General features: G+C 37.5%; 1 protein-coding gene across 2 annotated transcripts in view; it reads left to right on the forward strand.

The window, feature by feature from the left end:
- The first annotated feature begins 4,336 nt into the window (after positions 1-4,336).
- The window catches only part of clcn2c (chloride channel 2c), a 193,695-nt gene continuing 176,716 nt past the window's right edge, over positions 4,337-21,315 (forward strand). For both annotated transcript variants that reach the window (XM_055226034.1, XM_055226035.1), the window contains exon 1: positions 4,337-4,578. In XM_055226034.1, the coding sequence (XP_055082009.1) occupies positions 4,528-4,578 (51 nt within the window). In that variant the 5' untranslated portion in view covers positions 4,337-4,527. The remainder of the gene's footprint in view (positions 4,579-21,315) is intronic.

Below are 21,315 nucleotides of genomic sequence, written 5' to 3' on the forward strand. Positions count from 1 at the left end.
TGAGGAAACAACATTATAACTTAGATCAGATAATAGTGTAATATGGGCTGCACTATGCAACATTTCTTTTGACATGTGACTTCTGGTCTGGAGAGCTTCAAGATTAAAATAAAAATGTAACTTTTCTAGTGGAGGGTCTGCGCAGTGATCCCATGGTGGTGTCAAAAAGATGGAGGACACCCAACCAAAAAAGTGACATGGCGTTTGTCCACTGATTCGAAGGATGGTGGTTCGAATCCCAATCTTGTCATAAACATCATTGGCAGAGTGGTCCAAACCACTCGTGGGCAGTGCGATTCCACCTCCTATAAATGAATGCTGTCGTAGTGTCCTTGAGCAAGACACTTAACCCCACCTCTCCCCCGGGGTACACTGGTGTATGAATGTGTATGTGAATGGGTGAGTGGTTCCTTGATGTAATGTGCTTTGCATGTCTTGAAGGTGGAAATATATGGGGAAATAAATGTGTATATATAAGCGCTATATACAAATGTGACCAGTTGTCATTTATTTTAAATACTGTGTCATTGGAAATCTCATGACTTTTCAAGTTCAAATGTTAAATTAACAAAAAATATATTTGGATATTTTGTAAAATAAACTCATTGCAACACATATATTATAAAAAGGTTTGCTGGTTTGAATAATAATCATTTATGTATGCACTGGTGATTTTCCATAACAAGTGAATCCTGGTGTGACCTTGAGGAGAGCGGCTGGTCAGACAAGAGCTGAAACTACAAACGACTTCAACAAAAGTAACAGTAATGATTAACCTGAGGATTGTCCTGCTTGAAGGTGCTTTATCTGGATTGATCTACCGTCGCGCTGACAGCTCAGAGAAAAGAAGCCCGTATTTGTTTCACTTAGCTGCAAAAGAACGTCAAGCACTCGAGCCAGTCAGAGGAATCATTTGTTCAATATTCTGGGTTTGATTTGGGTGGGGGTGTATCATCGGCCAATAGTTAGTTAGTTAATATGCATTGCACATAGTTCAAATAACATCACAACATTACCAACAATTGTCATCCCTTAGAAATTCTCTGAAGTTATGCCACTTCCACTTTACAATACTGATACACTACCTTTGACCCTTGTAGCACCATAATAACAGTAGGTATACGGCTTTCACTGTTATATTTTTGTTCGTCTTACTGTTCAAATCTGGAATGTTGACTATTTTGTAAGCCTGTATGGTTTCATTGTTGATTCAATAAAAAAATAAATAAATAAATAAATAAAAAAGTTCACATGTCAACATTACAGATACAGACACAGAAATACAAGGTAATGTCCTCAAAAGCAGAGGTGGATGTTTTCAATTTTGTTACCTAAGTAAAAGTAACACATGAAAAAAAATGATTTAAGATAAAAGTATTTATGTACCTGTTTAAAAATGTACTTTATGAGTAAAAAGTAAAAGTATTTCACACAAGTGTTGTTAATTTGTTAAACTGTTAAAAGTAGTGATACTGATTAATAAATGATACATATTTTGATCAACAATAACAACACAAAACAATTTCTTAGTTTTTCTTATGTATTTTATGTATTTACTTTTATGTATTTACTTTTTGCTTGCTCAAAGCTGAAGCTTGAAATCCAATCCAATCCACTTTATTTATATAGCACATTTCACAAACAAATGCAGTTTCCAAAGTGCTGCACATATAAATAAAAACAACTAATTAAGTAAATCAACATTTAGACTAGAATAAAATAGCAAAATTAAAATAATAAATATGTATATAAAAGCAATAAAACAATTGCCAATAAAACAATAAAATCAAATAAAACAAGCAAATAAAATCAAAGACTTAAGTCAAGATGTTACCAAAAACATGGTAAAAATAACCCCTCAAATCATATGAAAAGTACTCTTTACTTTTCAGCCCAGTTAAAAAATGTAGTAGAGTAGAAAGTACAGATACCTGCTCTCAAATGTAGTGAAGTAAAAGTAAAAAGTACCCATTGTAAAATGTACTTGTAGATACCTTCTACTTAAGTCGTACTTTACTCCTTGTACTTTGTTACCTTTCACCACTGATTGCTCAAAAGTGGCAGAAATATGTTAGAAGTTACCAGTGGATATCTACATGTTATCTGTAATATATAATACATCGGAATTAGAATAGGTTTTATTCCCATTGTCATTGAAGAAAAGTATTTTAGTACAATGTTTCCATATATTCATTGTCTGAGAAATATATACCAGTCGTCCAGGTATGAAAAGCAAAATTCAATTCTGTCAACTGGACTAAAGTTTTAGAGTGAAGATGTTTTGCTTCTTATCCAAGACACTTCTTCAGTTCTGGTGGAAAAAAAGCCTCTTTAACTCCCCTCTCAAACCACTTTTTTTTCTTTGGCTAAGGTCTGTACCTCACAATCTTCAAAGGAGTAGTTAGTGGCTTTGAAATGTAGGTGTACGGCAGATTGGGGTCCTGAGCTGCTCTTGTGACAGTGGTGGTACATTCTCTTATGGAGTGGCTGTTTTGTTTTTCCCATATAACGCCCACTGCAGTCTTCACTACACTGAGTGGAGTAGTCAAGGCAAGGGAAGGCAGTGCAAGGCAAGTTTATTTGTATAGCATAATTCGTCCACAAGGTAATTCAAAGTGCTTTACAGACCACATTGCTTTGTTTGTGGCTTAGGGTTTTATCCTTTGAGTGAACCAGTTTCTGTCTTACAGTGTCATTTAGTTACATAATATTTACATGTAAAATATCATTAGTGAGTCATAAAATATCATTATTGAATTATAACTGAATGGGGATCAGCTCTAATAGTGTATGTTTACTGTCATAGTACAAGATTTATGGTCACCAATACATAGCAATAAGCAATAACGTCATTAATATCTTGCAATGCAAGTCCATCCATCCATCCATTTTCTTCCGCTTATCTGGGGCCGGGTCGCGGGGGCAGCAGTCTAAGCAGGGACTCCCAGACTTCCCTCACCCCAGACACGTCCCCCAGCTCCCCCGGTGGGACCCCAAGGCGTTCCCAGGCCAGCCGAGAGACATAGTCCCTCCAGCGTGTCCTGGGTCTTCCCTGGGGCCTCCTCCCGGTGGGACATGCCCAGAAAACCTCCCTAGGGAGGCGCCCAGGAGGTATCCTAAGCAGATGCCCAAGCCACCTCAACTGGTTCCTCTCGACATGTAGGAGCAGTGGCTCTACTCCGAGCTCCTCCTGTGTGACCGAGCTCCTCACCCTATCCCTAAGGGTGCGCCTGGCCACCCTACGGAGGAAACCCATTTCAGCCACTTGTATCCGCGACCTTGTCCTTTCGGTCATTACCCAGAGCTCATGACCATAGGTGAGGGTAGGAACGTAGACTGACCAGTAAATCGAGAGCTTCGCCTTTGGGCTCAGCTCCTTCTTTACCGCAACGGACCGATACAGCGACCGCATCACTGCAGACGCTGCTCCGATCCGCCTGTCAATCTCACGCTCCATCCTTCCCTCACTCGTGAGACCCCGAGATACTTGAACTCCTCCACTTGAGGCAGAGACTCAGCACCCACCCGGAGAGGGCAAAGCACCTTTTTCCGGTCGAGAACCATGGCCTCGGATTTGGAGGAGCTGATTCTCATCCCAGCCGCTTCACACTTGACTGCAAACCGCCCCAGTGCCTGCTGCAGGTCCTGGCTCGAAGAAGCCATCAGGACAACATCATCTGCAAACAGCAGAGATGAAATCCTGTGGATGCAATGCAAGTATTTGGCTTTATTTATTAAATTATACATGTATTTAGCTTATATATCAAAATATGTCATCTTTATAACGTTTTATTAAAATGTTTGCATACACGGTAATAATAATAATAATAATAATAATAATAATAATAATAATAATAATAATAATAATAATAATAATAATAACTTAGAAATAACTTTACAAGATACTCCAAGACACTGGCATCAGGCTAACTTATATTATAGGCCAATAACACAATTCCATTACAATTTATAATCCTAAAAATATAAAAAGCTTACAGATATGGTAAAGATCACAGACAAGGCCTATAGAACATTTGGGTAGAATTCAATTTATTCCACAATTCTGAATGTCAACTTACATCCATCTTTATATTAGGCTACTTGTTATCCACAACTGCTTTTGATTATCTTTAAGCTTTTGCCTTGCTGTTCGCCATAAATATCACGATGATCAACATCATTCGTAATTATGCACACACCAGTTCGTAGTAAAACCAGTTCGTCCATAAGAAGTGACTGGGGCCGTTTTGATTGGCAGTTCTTCTAAATGGGAGGGTCAAAATCGCATCAAACCACGTCGCTTAGTCCCGCCTCGCAGTGTGGATCCTGCTGGAGACTTGAGACTATAAAATGAAGGAACTTTGTGTAACCGGGACGCACTTTCTCTCTGACGTTCCGCGTGGAGAGGTCGTACACACGGGCGCAACACTATCACTTCACCCATAACCTTATTGGAGCCCGGCGTGCGCACGTTTTGAAGCCGAAAACCTCGCTCCACTCGCCGGGTACAGAGCACAGAACACAGCCATGGCGGGGGACGGAACGGACCAGCGGGCGCTCCAGTATGAACAAACTTTGGTGAGTGTCACTTGTTGCGTCTGGAAGCTTTACGCAGCGCTCACGTGTATTGTCATGCACTTTGGTACGTTATTTATGGGCTTTCAGTCAAAACGTGGCAACAACCTGATGGGAACACGTTGTCTGGACTTGGTTTTATGACGAACAAATTTATCTTTGAGCAGTAGGAACCAGTGTAACCTTGCAAAATCTGGAATAGTGATTACAATGGTGCTGGACTTGTGTTGTCAGAGAAGTTTATGAATGCGCTTTTATCCCATTTTTACGCGTAATTAGTCTGACAGTGCAATATGTTGTCATTCTTGTTGTGATTGATTGCATGTCTTTAAGACTTCTAGGTAAGATGTGTAGTCTACCTGGAAACCGTAAGAACATCATTTAAAAGTTCTTTAGGATTTCTTCTGACTGGATTTCAAGAATATTGGGTTGACATGTTTTTTGACATCTCCACAGGTGGTTATCTAAACATTTGGATTGGTACTGTCAATACATTGCTCCTATTTCCAGCCAAATTAAGTTCAGAAGTAGCCTACACGTATAGAACTTTTAAGCATTGTCTCATAGAAATTCCTCATTTAGTCATTTGCACATTAAAAAAACAACAACAACCCCCCCCCCCCCCAAAAAAAAAAAAAAACTATTTCTGTTTCTATGACCAAACCAATGTGATTATTACCCCTTTTGTCTTTGAGTCAGATTTTGTGCATAGGCCTGTCACGAAAAAGGTTGAATAAATGACTTCTATAGCTAATTATTGGTTCATTCTCCTGCAGCTCATGTCTTTTGAATGACACTATCTATAAAAATGGTTCAGTGGGATTTTCTTGCATGATTGTTATTGTGTCAGTGGCATAATGTAGTTTCAATATTATTGTTTATCACAGTATGTCTCCGTAGCAAGATGTCAGGCTTCAAAAATTATTTGTGGACTTCTGTAATAATTTGCATGGTTGTTACTGGTTATAGGGTGACTGGATGTGTCAGGAGCTGATTGTATGTGTTGTATCTACACAATAGTCCCCTTCATTGCTGTCAGAGGAATAATGTTGTGTAATATTAAGACATAAAATCAGATGTTTGGTCTACTGTGGGCCATTGGGCTATGGCTGTGTTATGCATTCAGTATGATCTAGTCAGTCAAACAAGAAATATACGGTACATTGTATGTGCACGTGGCAGGTATTTTATTTTGAAATGTATCTGAAGTTATTCAAATATTTCTCAGAACACTAGCATCATGGCATTAACAGGAATTGTGTATTTAGTTGTGTATCACTCTGCTCTTGTTCATTCAAGTTCAAATTTGTCATGTGTATGAAGTAAAAGTTACTATAAGAAATAAAAAGGCACACTAGTTGTTGGTAAAAAATGCATAAATCAGCAAAGCACAATAAATACACACATGGTCTAATAATATGATTTGTATAATTTCATAATTGCATTCATAATTTGCCCGGCAGATCTGGTCTCTCTGTATTTTTCATACAAGTTTTTATCAGTCAGTCAAACGTGATCGTGCAATCAGGTCTGCTTTTGCAGTAAGACATAGAGCTGTCACGATAACAAATTTTGAAGTGCGACATATTGTTGAAGTAAACGTAAACGATAATCTATAATATTAAAATCAAACTATAAAGCAGAAATGTCCCCAAAATGATTCTAAATGTATAGTAGTGAGCTGCAATCAATACATAACTGAATGCAACACAAAAGTAATTAGTTTGTGTCTATAATGAGGCATGGAAGCTCATAATCCAACTTTCTACAACTCAAATCTTGTTATCATGGAGAAAAGTCACCACAATTTTCCCACTAGTGCAAAGAAAAAGTCTCCACGATAAATATTATAATAAAATGATTCTTCCATCTGTCATGTGTTTAAATGAGAAGTTGACATAGTGTTTATCTTGACAGTCCTAGTGACACATGTGAAACAAATCATTGGTCACCTCAGATTAACAGAGTTTGGTACTTCGCCCATTGTTTCTGCACAAATACATGATGTTTTTCAGCCCCCTGTGATATATTTTCTTTTCTTTTATTATTTCTGATATGGATGGACCATGCTTGTCCCCAAATGGCTAATCCACTTGTCAATCACTCCCACTTGAAAACGGGGAGATTCACCGGTGACCAGATGCGCATCTTCATAAAGTATTGAAGAAGTGTGTATTCTGTATCCCACGCAACATTCATACATGACAAATTATCTACATTACAAAGTTGTATTTCTGTCCCTACAACATTAAAACACTGACGGAGTATGTAAACTATGTGGGGAAACAAATCGCATTGTTTTGCGTGGATGAAAGATACATAAATATTCCATTGCAACACTAGGAATAACATTTTGTTTTGATCCAAAGTAAACTCTAGGCACATCTCATAAGTCACATAAACCTGTATAATGGCAGGGAAATCTGGCATAAAGCTAAGCCTGTCACCTTTAAATACTATATTGACTTATCGTTCAATACACAACAGATGGAACTATAATTTTTGGGGGTCAGTATTTATAGTGGGGACTACAATGAGATTTGAGCTGTACAAGTTTAAACTATGAACTCCTATGCCTCATTATAGACACTAACTACTAAAGTGTTGCATTCAGCTATTCTTGTTTTAAAAATATTGTACATTTCTAATACTTTTTGGGGGATAATTCTGCTATATGGTTTCAATATCATCATTTATCGTTTCTATTTATTTCAGCAATGTATTGCACTTCAAAATGTGTTATCGTGATAGGCTTTTTTAAAGCATCTGTATGCAAATTACTTCATGCATACAGTTATAGTGTTCTCAGATTTAATAAGCCAACATAAAATAAACAGTGTTATCTCTGATTTGTTTGTGAACTTGATCTAGTCAAAGACACAGGTGTTTTTATCTACACTTTCTATCGCTGAACTAGTTACGCTTTTACAGTTCTGGATGTCTTCCTGCTGCTTGCTCCTCTCAGTGATTAGGCCTTGTACAGTGTTCCTATTTGTTAAACATTTCTTGACTAAACTCTTGTCAACCATACAAGACCTTAAAGATCTGTTAAAGGTCCTATATTGTGCAAAATTCTTGTGAACGTTAAGCCATGTTATAATGTTACCTTCTCAAAAACGTCTCTGGAGCTGCGTTTTGTTTCGTTTGAGTAACTCGTTATTATTAATGTCTCTACATCTCCAAAGCTCAAAATGCTCTGTTCCACCTTGTGTTGTCATGAAGCTATAGTTTTCATGTTACCTTTTATTTAGTTTAGATTGGAAATTCCAGGTCTGAAATCATCCAAATGATTCTGGCGAAGGTGTATGGAGTTAAAAACACAGTGGAGCACTTGTGGTATTACCACATGACATTCCAAGGTAGAACAGAGTGTTTTCAGTTTGAGAGAAGACTTCAGCCTAAATATGCAGGGTTTGTGTGTTTTAAACATGTGTGAATGAAACAAAACCCACCTTCAGGTATGTTTATGATGAGGAAACCACCTTATAACATGGATCAGAAAACATGTCGCCCCTTTTAAGAATTTTGATAAATGACAGTTTTTGTAATCGATCAGAGCAATAATCATAATCATCAACCATAATTGCATGTGATTAAATACACAGTCCTGAACAGTACAACTATTTCAAACTTTGTCTATTGCTGCTGTACAACCTCTTCTGCAGACGTTTTTCAATTTCATATTTTATTTAAGGTTTATTCTGTCTTTATCCTAACTTATTCCGCAAAACTTGTAAACCCTGCGAGCTGCTTTCTACTTCCTGAACCCTGTGTGTAACTGTTATTCATTGAATGAGTTGTTTTATTGGCTGAAGGACACATTGATGCTGGGCCAAGCTTTAAGTTAAACCTCCTCTTTGGTCTTTGGTCCTGTGTTTTCAGTTTTAAAGTGTGTCTTTGTGACAGCCCCCCCTCCTCCGTTTCCCTGCTGCTGATCCTGTACCATGAGTGCGGAACATTACACAACCAGGACTGATTCAGGCCCTGCTGTGGTCTGTGCTGTGCCCTCAGTCAAGGCAAACAGTGCACCTTTAAGTGGTTGCATATGTAACTTTACTGGTGGAGGGTCTGCTACCTTCTTGTCTCCATGGAGATGTTGCTTTGTCTGGAATGTTCCACACTTTGGCATTACATTTTTCAATCTTGCATTTATTTAATTAGCAGTGTTCTTAAATACTTTGCTGATTGAGGTAGATGTGTTAAATTGTTTAAAGGTCCCAAAATGGACTCTTGTGAGCTTTGAGCCATGTTATGTTACCTCCCCAAAAACATACCTGGATTTGTGTTTTGTTTCATTCACACATGTTTGAGTAATCCTGTGTCATTAGTCTGTTTACATCTCCAAGGCTCAAAATGCTCTGTTCCACCTTGTGATGTCATGAAGCTATAGATTTCAAGTTAACATCTACCTTTTACCTCCTGTTTAGTAGAGACTGAAAATTCCAGAGCTGAAACCACCCTAATGATTCTAATGAAGCTGTATGTATGGAGTTTAAAAACACAATGGAGCACTTTCTGTATTACCACATGACGTCACAAGGTGGAACAGTGTTTCTGTTTAAGAGAAGATCTCAGCCTAAATATGCAGGGTTTGTGTGTCAAACATGTGTGAATGAAACAAAACACAACGCCAGGTGTGTTTTTGATGAGCGAACAACATTGTAACAAAGATCAGAAAATGGCCTAATATGGGCCCTTTTAAAGTCTTGCCCAATAGCCAAATGCCTTTCTGATTTTCTCTGTAACTCCTACATCTTTACATGTATTATTATAAGCTACTTCCTTCCTAATGTTAATAGAGTAAATATGAATCCCTGTAGAACTAGAATCCCTCAGGCTTGCATACAGTGTTTATGCATGTGTCTGTGGGCTGCAGTAACAGACTCTTTGTGCAGATCTGTGTGGGACTGTTGTGGGCAGAGGATCCTCAAAGAGCCCAGTGTGTACAGCTCAAACAGGGGCTGAGGCTGGAGTGCCAATGTACCACCAGAAGGGGATTTCTGCATACAGACATATGTGTGCGTTTACCAAAAAAAGTTCCACACTGCACCTTTTTAGAGGGTGTGCCACTTGCTTGTCTCCATGGGGAGACAAGCAAGCCCCGCTGTATGACATTAAACATGTTTTCATGGAGACAAGATGCCACCAAATAGGTCATATTACTTGTCAGATCTGTGGAAAGATGACTCCATTGACTGCATGTTTTTCAAGATATTCTTGAGCATTTCATTTGGGGTGTTATTGCTCAACTGAAACATTGAAACTTGTACTCCGGAACATTTCAGGCAAAGCAAAAACATCTCCATGGAGACCAGCAAGTGTAACGCCTTCCAGAAAAGTCTATGTGGTGCACCTTTTGTATATTTTATTTAGGTGTTGCTAACATATTGAAAACCCGGATGATATAAAGTTGTGTAGAAGGTTATGTAATTTTCTTATTATGATTTACTTTATGTAATACTGGTGAATAGACGAGTGGTTTTATTGCTTTTGACCTGACTCATTTGGCATCCATTTAAATTTGCTCAAATGAAAGTCAATTATTATTCAGTGACTTCAGAGGTAAAGTTTTATTGAGGGCCCATGGCAATATTATCTGTTTAATTAAAGGTAATAAATATAATGTTTTTGCTACATGTGATAAAGCGAGGAGTTTGATTATATGAACTGGAGGATCATGGGCTTGTATATGTTTTGGTTGGTGGATGGGGTAAAGATGTTATATTTTTGTATTCATAGGGCTTATATTTCAATGCTTTGTATCAGTCATTAGGAGATAAGAATAATTGTGGCATCTGGATCCATTCCCAACTTAAAAATAGATTTGGAAATGTGAGTGTATATGATATTACACTGTCTTTTATAGGCATGTCACAGTAAATACTATATCGACCATAGAGGGTATATATAAATGGACATAGCTAACCGGCTAGCTGCCGTGTTCCAAATGGTAAGTGCTCATGGCTCCAATTCATTTCACATTAGAAAACTGTCACCTCTCACTCTGCCACAACTGCTGCTGTCAGGGTCGTCATTATGATCTTACAATGTTCATATTGACCTGCTCTACATGATTCTGGTATTTTTATTTTGCTATGGTGTTAACTCAAGATGAACATTTTAATAAGAGACAAATCAGCTGCCTTCTTTCTCCGCGATTACTCCTGCTAGCGTTAGCAACAGGTTTTTTTTTTTTTTTTTTATTTATACAGGGCAACCCAATGAGAGCACTTGGGCTCTCTTTTTCATGGGTGCCAGGTGTAGGTGTGTGTATAAAAGTTTGGTGACACAGTCACAATTGCTTTTCCTTGGAGTATATTCCATTTTATATTCCATATTCCATTTCCACCTGCGGCAGCTGAGGAAACTCAAGCTGCCAGTCCAGATGATGGTGCAGTTTTACACTTCCATCATTGAGTCCATCCTCACCTCCTCCATCACTGTGTGGTTCGCTGGGGCCACTGCCAGGGACAGACAGAGACTGCAGCGCATTGTGCGCTCTGCTGAGAAGGCGATTGGCTGCAGCCTTCCATCTATACAGGACCTGTACATCTCCAGGACTCGGGGGCGAGCAGGCCGTATAGCAGCTGACACTTCTCACCCTGGACATGGACTGTTTGAGACACTTCCCTCTGGCAGGAGGCTACGGTCCATTGGGACCAGAACCTCTCGCCATAAGAACAGTTTCTTCCCCTCTGCTGTTTGTCTCATGAACACTTTATAATATCTGCACTAAACTGGACACTTAACACCGGTCACTTTAATAAGCCACTTTGCACTGTTCTGATGCTGCTGTTGTACATATTTTCTCCCTTTAAGTATTTCATTTGATCTTTTTAACTTTGTGCATGCCCTTATTTGTATTTGTATTTATTCAGTGTGTTTATGTTGCACTTTTTCACCGAATCAAGTTCCTAGTTTGTGAACTGTGTTCACAGACTATGGTAATAAAAGTCTTCTGATTTTGTGAAGCAAAACAGCTAAAAGACTCTTTCCTATCTTGTTTTTGGTGCGGCTTGTCTTTAGCCTTATGCAGTCATGTGATCTGGTATTAAATGTTCCGGTATCAATGATTAACAAACAGGTGAGGTATTCTGGCAGGATTTATGTCGCCCCTTATAGATAAATTTCATACAGTGCTATTCTCTAACAGACCGTGATGGCCAACCCACTTTTTCATAGAGAAACAGTGATGGGTTTTAAACCCATCACTTTTAAACTGTAATAAAACAAAGAGCAGAATGAAAGAGGTCTCAAAGTAAAGGCTGAAGTTTGCATGTGCATCACATCTCCATAATCCAGTACAGAGAGGACGGTTGCCTGCACCATTTCTTTTAACATTAAATATTTGTTTCTGTAATAAAATTATCATTTTGATTTTTAACCCTTTCAATGGATGTACCATTTAGCGTATAAAGATTAGTAGTTTGCACGTTATTTAAATCTTTTGTTTTTTTTTTAGAAAAAAACATACTTAGTTTTATTTGCATTCAAAGACTGTTTAAGATTTATGAGGGGAATTTTGGATTTCTTTTAAAATCTTGTTGCGGTTTTAAAAACGCCTGATCAGAAGAGGGAGCACTCGCATATAAAACGGCATCATCTGCATATAAATGTTTGTGACTTTCTTTTAAATTGTAACCAATAGACTTAATAAAAATAGTAAAATGTAAGGGGTCCAAAATTGAGCCCTGGGGCACTCCTTTACTTAAAGTTAGAAAATCTGATTTAAAACCATCGGCTACTACTGCCTGGAAGCAACTTGAAAGATAATTTTGGAACCAATTACGTGAAGCATCTGAAGCAAACTGAATTTGACACTGCTGCAAGAGGACTCCGTATTCCACTGAATTAAAAGCTTTAGTTAAATCAATAAACAGAGCTACACAATCTTGTTTATCATCGAGGGCTGAGAAAATGTCATTGACAGCGTTGCTAAGCGATCACCCCCTGCTAAACCAGCAGAATACTTATTGGAGGATATTTCTGCTTCGTTAATTGTCTATATTCACTTCAGCAATATATCACACTACAGAATTTGTTATCATGACAGGGCTAGTCGTTCATTCCTTCAGGTATAAAACATGTTTGAACAAACCATCGATTGACTGACTTAAAGAGTGCAATGCAAAGAATGCAATAGCATTTCACAGGGATGTAGTCGATATGCACACCTAGAGCAATAAAAAAATAACTAAGTATAAATGATTTTGCGCCAATTCTTGTCAGACTATGTAATGGGAAGCTTTCCTCCAATAAGTGCTGACTAAGGCCAAAACTACCACTACATATTGTGATTTCAACATGCAGTTTTTTTCCATTTTCTAAGAAGGAAGTGAAATTTGTGTTTTTGTTTTTTGCAGTTTCCTGAAGTGGATTTCTTGTTTTTATTATAGGTCTTGTATTGGGCCTGTCAGGATAATTACTATATTGACTTATCATTCAATATATGAAAGTTGGAGCTATATTTTTTGCGGGTCAGTATTGTGTGTACTTTTTGTTGCACTACTAGGACTTTTTTGGCTATGTCATAAGATTTAAGCCATAAAAGTTTGCATCTAATGAGTCAAAGAAGTTCTTAATTCAACCTAAGAACTAAAGTTTTGTGTAATTTATTTATTGGAGATGATTTTTGCAGTATTGTAGATTTAGAATAGTTTTTGTGGTTTAAATCTGCTTTTGAGCTAGTATTTCAGTGGCATAAATTTGTTGCAATATTATTATCGTTTATGGTCTATATTTGCTTCGGCAATATATCGAATCTCAAAATTTGTTACTGTGCCAGGCTTCTTATATCACGCAAAATTGACTCTTGTGAGCTTTAAGCCATCATGTTTTGTTTCATTCACACGTTTGAGTAACCCTTTTATTATTAATTTGCATCTCCAAAGCTCAAAATGCTCTGTTCCACCTTGTGATGTCATTAAGCGATAGTTTTCAAGTTAATGCCTATCTTTTACCTTTAGTTCTGTAGAGATTGGCAATTCCAGGGCTAAAAATGATCCAAATGATTCTAGCGAAGGTGTATGTACTTTAAAAAACACAGTGGAGCACTAGGGTTTGTGTGTTAAACATGTGTGAGTGAAACAAAACAACTCCAGGTATGTTTGTGATGAGAAAACTACATTATAACAGATGAGAAAATAACGTAACATTGGCAAAATGCAGCTTTAGAATTAAGCAAACACAGTATTAAAATGGTCGAGTGGGAATTTTCCATGCATGCCCTCACAATTAATTTAATATTCTCTCACTTAGACAGGTCAACAACTCATTGACCTGTCTTTCTTTTCAGAGAAAGGGGCCGCTTGCATAACGTTTACTCAAAGTTAAGTTGTAATGGACTCACTTGGCTCAAGATAAGCATCAAAAGCTGTTCTTCTTTTCTTGCCAGAGACGTTTGTGTTTCAAAAAGTTGCCCTGGAAAAGTTGGACAGGTCAACTTTCTGAAACACAAACACTTAAGATTTCAATGGTGTCTCAGGCGTTTGCACAAGACCAAAATAAAAGCTGAGTAAATGGTTTCTATTTCAGTAAACACTTGAGAAGAAACACTCACATGTTGGAGTTATGTTAGCTTTGAGTTTGAATTTAAGTGCCACGGTGCTGGTGTATCAAGGTGATGATTAATCAGATGAACATGAAAAGGGATCTTGATGGACTTGTTTCTTTATACATTTTTAAACTATAGGTTACATTCATGGTCTACACTTTTTTTATTTTAATAATTTCAGATGAAGGGCAGGGACCTACTATATAAAGGCCTCTCCAAAAGTATTCACAAATGTTGAACTATATTTTGTAGGGATAGGCTCCCTTAACTTGCCATATTAATCTTATGGATTTAACAGCCAATGATCACATCTTTTGGGTTGAATAATGGGACCACTTTTGGTTGTTTATACCTACACATACCCACAGTGAAGTTTGTTTTCTTCCAGTGTATTGGGCCATTTCAGAAAGTCCTCTATGATGTTGTTTTAACTATGTACATTACCTAACTTGGATGCATTATGGGAATGATTAAAAGCAACTCAACTTTGCTTTTTCCTTTGCCATAACTGTCACTTTTCCAATAGCAGGCACCATGACCCTTGTTTGAAGGTGTATTGAAAATGGGGCTAAAAACAATAGCTACCAGCATCCAGTTTAAGTGATTAGGTTAAGGTATACTTTACCCCATAGGGAAATTTGTCCTCTGCATTTGACCGATCCGTCAATGCTGCTGGGACAACTCTTCAGGAGGAGTTCGCGCTGCAGTACACTATGGGGACCCATCTCTGATCTTGTTGCTAGGCTTGGTCAGAACTCCATTAGCTGAAGGATTTAACCTATGAGTCTGGGTTTCCTCTCCATCAACACAAAACATACCCAAAAAGAACCATGCAAGTCCACACCGAAAGCCTGGGGTGACCTGAGGATTGAACCCGGAACTTTCTTGCTGTGAAGCATGGGTGCCACTGTTAGCTGTTAATTAATTTGAACCAATCAAAAGGCTTTACATTTTTATCTATTTCCCTCTCTGGTATAGTCCAAAAATGTTACTCTCAATTTCTAAATAAACCCATCAGAGTCACATGCTTAATTACATTGAATGTTATGGTGAATTTGACATGCTCTGGTCATAAGACTGAACCAGCCCACTCAGAAGCAAATACAAATAACTGCATTGGTAATAAAAATACAGTGCTTCCTGTAGATATTTGATAGTTTCATTGAGGATGTGGTTCAGATTTGTGGAGCTCAGCTGATTTTGGTGTCAAAGCAGTGACAAATTGGCCTCCTTCCTTCCTGTCTTTTTTACCATAGGGAAGATGCATTGCAGTATATGGTTAATATTGTTACTAATATTTATTATACTATTTTTATTTATTTTTTCATTCTGTTGTGTGCATTTTGGAGAACCATTGTAATTTCATGCAACCGGCTGATTAAAGTTTTACACGCTCTTGGCTTGTTCTGTTCTCTCAGTCACATCACAATATTTGCAAAGAATTGGCATTGTGCAAGTATAGATTAAGGTATGCATAGTAAAAGCCGAAGTTAAATCTATCAACTGGACCAAACGTTGTAGGAGTGAAGACGTTTTGCTGCTCATTCAAGCCGTTTATTCAGTTCTGGTCAGATTACTATCTATCCACCAGCAATCTGGCCAAACTGAAGAAGTGGCTTGTAGGAGTGAAGACGTTTTGCTGCTCATCCAATGTTTGGTCCAGCTGATAGAGTTAACTTTTACTATGAATCAGACCTGGATGACTGGGATTGCACAGACATTACGGTATGCAATAACATTTTTCAATGACATTAAAATGACTTATGTCATTGTCACAGTATTTCGATTTATGTTGCGGGTTTGAGAGCTACTTCTGCTTTTTCCAGTTCAAGTTTATTTATATAGCACATTTCCAACTATTTATGTTTGTGTGACTTGTGACCATGACTTTTTGTTTAGATGGAAAAAAAAAAACATTAAATCAAATGCCTTTTAATATTTCTTTCATAAATGAGAAAAAAATGTCATCTCTCAAGGTATAACTGCAGCTGCAACTCTGAGCCCACTTTTCAAATGGGCATGATTGACAGGTGGATTAACCAATCATGGTCCGTTCGTATCAGAAAAAATATAAAACGTACATCATCACATATTCTGCAGTATCAGTGAGCCAAGCATTCTGTTAGTGCCCTGAGGTGAGATAAATGTGATTTTATTTGTAAATGATAGGTGAAATAAAGAAACCCATTGGTCAGCTGTGTCACTGAAATAAAGAAATCTGATTGGACGATCACATTTGACTGGGCTTGAGATGCAACAGAGAAAGTTAGGACCAGACAGTCAATCTGTATAAAAAAAATACAGAGAGATCAGTCTGGATTTGCCAGACAACAATTGTACAATAATTAGCCATATAGTGTGTAGATGCAATAATGTGAAATAGACTAGTTTTGTATTTGTTGAACTCGTGCACTCTGCAGCTGTCATCTTATTTACGTGACGGTGTGAGATAAAGGCTAAATTCTCAGTTGACATATCAGTGGATGTTCAGGTCACTATCAGCTGACTGCTCGAGGATGTCTGTGTCTCAGTTGTTTTCATAAAAGCTGTTCTGTGTTGTTGCATCAGAAATCTGTCCTATTCACCTCCAGTACGAACCACTTCACTTTCACTTTCAACTAAACTGAACCTAAACATTCTATTTATTTTTAGGGAAAATGAACAAGTACTTTTGCTGTTTAATGCTTTGCAACATGCTGTCCTCTTACCTCTTTTATCTAGGTTATGGGGTCAAGGCTTGCTACTGTTTTTCCAAGCAACTTAAGCAAGTTCAGCTAAGTAGTTAGTTAAAGAAGGAGTGTTATGCAAAATCCTGTTTTTGTTTTGTTTTGTTTGTTGTTAATGTTGTTCCCTCATCAAACATGGCTGAAGAGGTTTTAGATGTCATCCATGGGTGTTTCTGTAATTTGGTGATCTCCCGGGCCCTATTTGACCTCTCCTTACGGTTAGCTGTATGATTCTGCCCAATCATCCATGCTCTCACATGACAATTCTCCATGCATATACACAATTGTACAAATTATTTTTTCTTGTGAGGGGCCATGTCACTAATTAAGGGGATACAAAGGAAAAAGAGGTATAATATTGTACAGTATAGATGTATGGTTGTCAAAGGTGGCATTATGTGTATGTGTACATGTGCATGTTATTAGTACTGTATAACCTCATGCCCACTCATCCATGCATACACGCATATATGTGTGTATATATGCATGTATATATGTTTAATGATGGGATACCGGACATGATTGTTGTAAAAGTGTACATTTTGTGTTTTCCCCAGAAAAGTCCAAATATGTGCTTTGGCAGTCCCCAATTCACTTTGCCATCTGCAAAAAGCTTTTCTAAATCCAACATGTGCAAACTGAAGGATGCACACAAAAAATATTTTGGTTTCGAGGCGATTTGAATACATATTAAAGACGGATATATTCTACTTATACTTACATTAAAGCAGTTGGAATCATTTTTTTTATTTCATATTTCTTTTTGAGCTGCAGTTGGGCCTGTTTTATGTGATGATGGATGTTGTAATTTGAGGAGACAGTGCTGAAGAAAGAGGTAGATTAGGTTTAGAGGGGCTCAGCTTGAAGCCCCAATCTGTTCCACCCAACCAGAGAAAAGATGATTACTCAACTTCACGCAACTGTATGCATTTAAAAAGTGCAAAAAGTTCAAATATTAAACCATGAATAATCATATGAAAGGATTACAAGCATGCAAACCTGCTATGCCATATATTGGGGTGGTAATGGACACAAAAATATTAAATCATTTTAGGGACCAGATCTTTGTTTTGTTGTTTTTCCTTTTTAAATAAACATAATTAGACATTGTTGATCCATTTCCTGGATTCCTGTGAACTATGCGGAAGTTTTGTAGTGTTGACGAAATTGGAATGGCATTTTTATATTGAAATTTGTGATGTATAATTGTATGCATTGAAGTGTGAAGGATCCGAATAAAAAACAAAACAAAAACAGAAGCCGAGGAATTTTGGATTTGCATTCTTTACATTCTTCAAACCCCATTTTCGAGGCTTGTCCTTTTGAAATATATTGATTTGAGTCATATTGATCCACCCTGACGTCTGGCTGAACCCTTTCCACAACTAGAGTGGAATCAAAGGATCAGTTAACTGAAGAATAAAATATTTATTATGTCTTAAGCCGGTACAACCTGAGAATAATGAACGTCCTTATTGTGGTGAGAATCTGCTAAAACGGGGCTTTTATTCAACTCGCTGTTCTAGTTGCACTATGCTGAAGCTATGCCTTGTTTTCTCATGGGAAGCCGTAAAAGCAGTTTAAAGACAATCTGATTGGTCGGTGGCACCTGCCTAATAGTGGCAACCTGATGGCAGCTTTCTCACAAGTTCACCTCATCGTCACCTTCAATTTTTCTCACTGTTTTCTGATCAGCGCCCTCGTGTTGATCAGAAAAGCTAGCTTTTTGTTGCTAAGACAGACTTTGCCATTGTATTAAGCAGTAAATGGAAATCTGGATTTGGATCTATGGGACAATGAATGGAGCCGAGAGGTGGCTTTTATACCATCTCGCACCTGGAGTCTTAAAGAGCCCATATAATGTGATTTTCTGATCTGTTATAATGTTGTTTCCTCATCACTAACATACCTGGAGTTGTGCTTTGTTACATTGACACATGTTTAACACACAAACCCTACATATTTAGGCTGAGTTCTTCTCTCTGAATGAAAACAGTCTGTTCCACCTTGTGATGTCATATGGCAATACAGGAAGTGCTCCATTGTGTTTTTAAAATTCACTAGAATCAGTTTGATAATTTCAGCCGTGGAATTGCCAGTCTCTGTTGAACAAATGGTAAAGAGTAACTGTTAACTTGAAACTACCGCTTATTGATACCACAAGTTGGAAAAGAGCATTTTGAGCTTTGGAGATGTAAACTAATAATGCAGGATTACTGAAACATGTCTGAATGAAACAAAAACTCGAGGTATGTTTTGAGGAGGCAGCAACATGGCTTAAAGCTAACAATCTCACAATATCGTCTAATGTAGGCTCTTTAATGAAGCCAGACAGCAGGTTTAAACCGGCTGAACAGACCCCCAACAATGTCATGTGATCCATCTAAGGAAGACTACAGGAAGAGAGAGTCAAACTTGTTGGGTACAAAAACAAACCTGGGAAAAAAAAGTTAATATAAGCCAAGACTTCACTCTCAACTTGTATGAGAATAAAATCGATGATGATAATAATCAAAACATTGTTAGGCTTTTTTTCAGATCATGATCTCTTACCTATTGTTCAGACTGGTTTCAGACTGGTATGATGGAGTGACAGATTTAAAAAGAAGCGGCAGACAGCTTTGGTTCCCTGCTAAAGGTGTTGTATAGATAATACAAGTGTCATCCAGGCTGTAAAAAAAGTAATATAAATACTAAGGCATATCGCTCATCGCTAATTAGCTGAGTGTCCCTGCTTGACCTTGTTGTATTTCATGCTTTTCAATCTGGTCCTACAGTAAAACATACAAGCCAATAAATGATTAAATACTACAATGGCGACTGTGAATAAACTATGAACAGAATATACATTTCTGTGAAGACATGCAGACATTGTTACTAATTATTACTGAAGTGTCACTGAGCCAAATGACTTTACAATGTTAAAGTCTGGAAGTCCATTATCTGTCATACGTGTGGTAAGTCATATACAGCCTGAAGGGCACCTTACTGAGTGAGCCCTTAACACTGATATCAATCTGAACATTGACCACATTAGCACGGCCCATTTGGCTTTGGACCATGTTAGTATGTCAGGGCCTGTTAATCATATCACACTGGAGTCCACACAATAGAATTCTCCTTTTTGTATTTTATTCCACCTCGAATGAATAGTTTTCAGTATTGGTTATTTATGGGAATCAGTGCTTCAATAACCCACTCCACAGGAAAGAATAATTCTGCATTGATTTTGTATAATAATTTTTACAAGAAATATAAATGTTGAACCATTATATGCATCCCTACATACACTATGAAGTATGTTTGCATGTTTTCATTGCAATGTAACACATTTTTCCAATAGACCAGAAATATCCAGTGGCACTTTGACCCTGAATACAAAAAAAAAAAAAAACACTAAACAAAAGCAAGAAATGTTGTCCTTGAGCAGATTGTGTAGGTGAAGTCACAAAGAAGCTATTCAGTGTCTTTATACATTATTATGTAACAAAAGCAGTGATTGTGCCTTCAGCTATTGTCATGTGAGATGTGATGCCTTGAAGGCCTGAAATGTGTGAAACTATGAAGTACATGTAAAGACAGTCTGAACACTTACGCAATTAGTCTGGAAGTGGAATGATAATAATGAGCGTATTTGTGTCTGCTTAGTACATCAGTAAAGCAATTAGTAAATGTACCATACTTAAATCCAATTCAGTAGCTTCGTTTCCACTGCTCAGCTTTGGAGTGGATCTGCACGGGACGCAAGTGTCCCCACTGTTTAAAGTGAACCGTAGCACCCCATCTGCGGAGTCCATCCCCAGGTGGAGTCTGAAACTTTGGCACAGAAATTAAATAAATGCAGATAAAGTGTTTTGCGTTTACACTAGCTTTAGCCACGTCTCACCATGCAACAAACTTGGAACTACAACACATTTTTTTGTGAATTGCTGAGATTGAATTGTACTCATAATTGTATGGCCAGATAGGATTTTGAGTTTATTAAGAAAACATGAGTTATGTTTGGGTGACGAAGCAGAGCCCTGCCCCTGGACCAAAAAAGTTACAAAATTTTAGAAGCTATCCAAAGTAATGTTTGTCTTTATTATTATTATTATTATTATTTTTTAATGGTGCAGGCCATGTTGTCACTACTACTACTACTACTAAGACAACAAGTGCATTTCAGGAAAAGTTACCCATTTATGAATTTTTTCAGTACTCAATACTAGTTTTAATGTAAATTAGTATCTAAGTATATGCATGTATTTATGTATACACACACATTTTTTTAACCCATAGATGCAGGTGATGTTTGCTATGACATTTCTATATTCTACACATCTTTTATTGCATTTGTCAGTTGTTTTACTTGACTCTTTTGAATGGATAGCTGCTTTCACATGTTATTACTACATATAGCTCAACAGCAGCCAACCATTGACATGTTTCTACACGTGCACAATCCACTCTCACAGTTTT

Source organism: Periophthalmus magnuspinnatus, chromosome 13 (genome assembly GCF_009829125.3).
Source record: "Periophthalmus magnuspinnatus isolate fPerMag1 chromosome 13, fPerMag1.2.pri, whole genome shotgun sequence".
NCBI lineage: Eukaryota > Metazoa > Chordata > Actinopteri > Gobiiformes > Gobiidae > Periophthalmus > Periophthalmus magnuspinnatus.